We start from the raw sequence: 2,108 nt of genomic DNA on the forward strand, positions 1-2,108 counted from the left end.
ATTTTTGGTCAAGTTTTTTCCATTAAAAAGTACTGATTTTAAAAACTAATAACTTAAAACTGCACACACATGAAAAAACAAATGGTACACAAAACATTTTCCTTTCCTCCTGAAGGTTTTATGATGCATTGTTATCATTAGCCAGTCTCTTACTATTAAAGTTAAATGGCCAATTGACACAAATAGTTCTGAGACTGTTCTTCCACCGCTGATTAAGACTGGGGTGGCAGGTATTGGGGACGATATTCATTTAGCCTTCTGAGCTTTCTGGGCAGACTTGATGACCTTGCCAGCTCCAGCTACCTTCTTGTCCACTGCTTTGATGACACCCACAGCAACCGTCTGTCTCATGTCACGAACAGCAGAACGGCCCAGAGGAGGATAGTCAGAGAAGCTCTCAACACACATAGGCTTGCCAGGAACCATATCAATGATGGCAGCATCACCAGACTTCAAGAACTTGGGGCCATCTTCCAGCTTTTTTCCAGAATGATGATCTATCTTCTCCTTCAGCTCAGCAAACTTGCAAACAATGTGAGCTATGTGACAATCCAGCACAGGTGCATATCCAGCACTGATTTGGCCTGGATGGTTCAGGATAATCACCTGAGCCATGAAGCTAGCTGCTTCCATTGGTGGGTCATTTTTGCTCTCATCAGCCACATTGCCATGACGAACATCTTTGACAGATATGTTCCTGACACTGAACCCCACCTTGTCCCCAGGAGGAGCCTCACTCAAAGCTTCATGGTGCATTTCAACAGACTTTACTTCTGTTGTAACATTGACTGGAGCAAAGGTGACCACCATGCCAGGTTTAAGAACACCAGTCTCCACTCGGCCCACAGGGACAGCACCAATACCACCAATTTTATAGACATCCTGGAGAGGCAGACACAAGGGCTTCTCAGTAGGACGAGTTGGTGGCAGAATGCAATCCAGAGCTTCAAGCAGTGTGGTTCCACTGGCGTTCCCATCTTTATGGGTGAATTTCCATCCTCGAACCGAGGCACGTTAGCACTTGTCACCATTCCAACCAGCAACTGGCACAAATGCTACTGTGTCGGGGTTGTAGCCAATTTTCTTAATGTAGGTGCCGACTTCCTTAACAATTTCCTCGTATCTCTTCTGGCTGTAGGGTGGCTCAGTGGAATCCATTTTGTTAACACCAACAATTAGTTGTTTTACACCCAGTGTGTAAGCCAGAAAGGCATGCTCACGGGTCTGCCCATTCTTGGAGATACCTGCTTCAAATTCACCAACACCCCCAGCAACAATCAGGACAGCACAGTCAGCCTGAGATGTGCCTGTGATCACGTTTTTGATAAAGTCTCTGTGTCCTGGGGCATCAATGATGGTCACATAATACTTGCTGGTCTCAAATTTCCACAGGGAAATATCGATGGTGATACCACGTTCATGTTCAGCTTTTAGTTTATCCAAGACCCAGGCATACTTGAAGGAGCCCTTTCCCATCTCAGCAGCCTCCTTCTCGAATTTCTCAATAGTTCTTTTGTTGATCCCACCACATTTGTAGATCAGATGACCAATACTGGTAGACTTGCCCGAATCTATGTGTCCCACGATGACGATGTTGATGTGAATCTTTTCCTTTACCATTTTGGTTTAGGTTGAGCGGTGGTTTTCACACCTGTGTTCTGGCAGCAAACCCATTGTGAAAAAGCCATCAGGATTTTTTATGTATAAGATCATGATGTCTGTGAATAGAGATAGTTTAAATTTTTTCTTTTCAATTTGGATGTCATTTTTTTTTACTTGCCTAATTCCTCAGGCTATAACTTCCAGTACAATGTTGAATAGAAGTGACAAGTGCAGGAACACTCTTTTATCCCTGATATTAAAGGGAAAACTTTCATACTTTCACCACTGAGCTTATTGAGTCTGATCTTAAGTTTTTTTCTTAAATGCTCTATATATTGTTAAGGAAGTTCCCTCCTATTATTTATTTTTTTGAGTTTTTTATCATAAAAGGATGCTAGATTTTGTCAAATGCATTTTCTGCATCAATTGGGCTGATCATGTATTTTCCCCTTTTATTATATTAATGTGGTTTTACTGATTATCATATATGAAATCACTCTCCCATT

The 2,108-nt window shown here is 42.2% G+C and overlaps 1 protein-coding gene across 1 annotated transcript; it reads right to left on the reverse strand.

The window, feature by feature from the left end:
- Positions 1-231: 231 nt before the first annotated feature.
- Positions 232-1,641, reverse strand: LOC103662134 (putative elongation factor 1-alpha-like 3). Its single transcript, XM_008689818.2, is given in 1 exon segment — positions 232-1,641. A coding segment is annotated over 1 exon segment (1,374 nt). The 5' UTR covers positions 1,621-1,641; the 3' UTR covers positions 232-246.
- Between the last annotated feature and the right edge of the window lie 467 nt (positions 1,642-2,108).

This window comes from Ursus maritimus (assembly GCF_017311325.1).
Source record: "Ursus maritimus isolate PB19 chromosome X unlocalized genomic scaffold, ASM1731132v1 scaffold_X1, whole genome shotgun sequence".
Classification (NCBI taxonomy): Eukaryota; Metazoa; Chordata; class Mammalia; order Carnivora; family Ursidae; genus Ursus; species Ursus maritimus.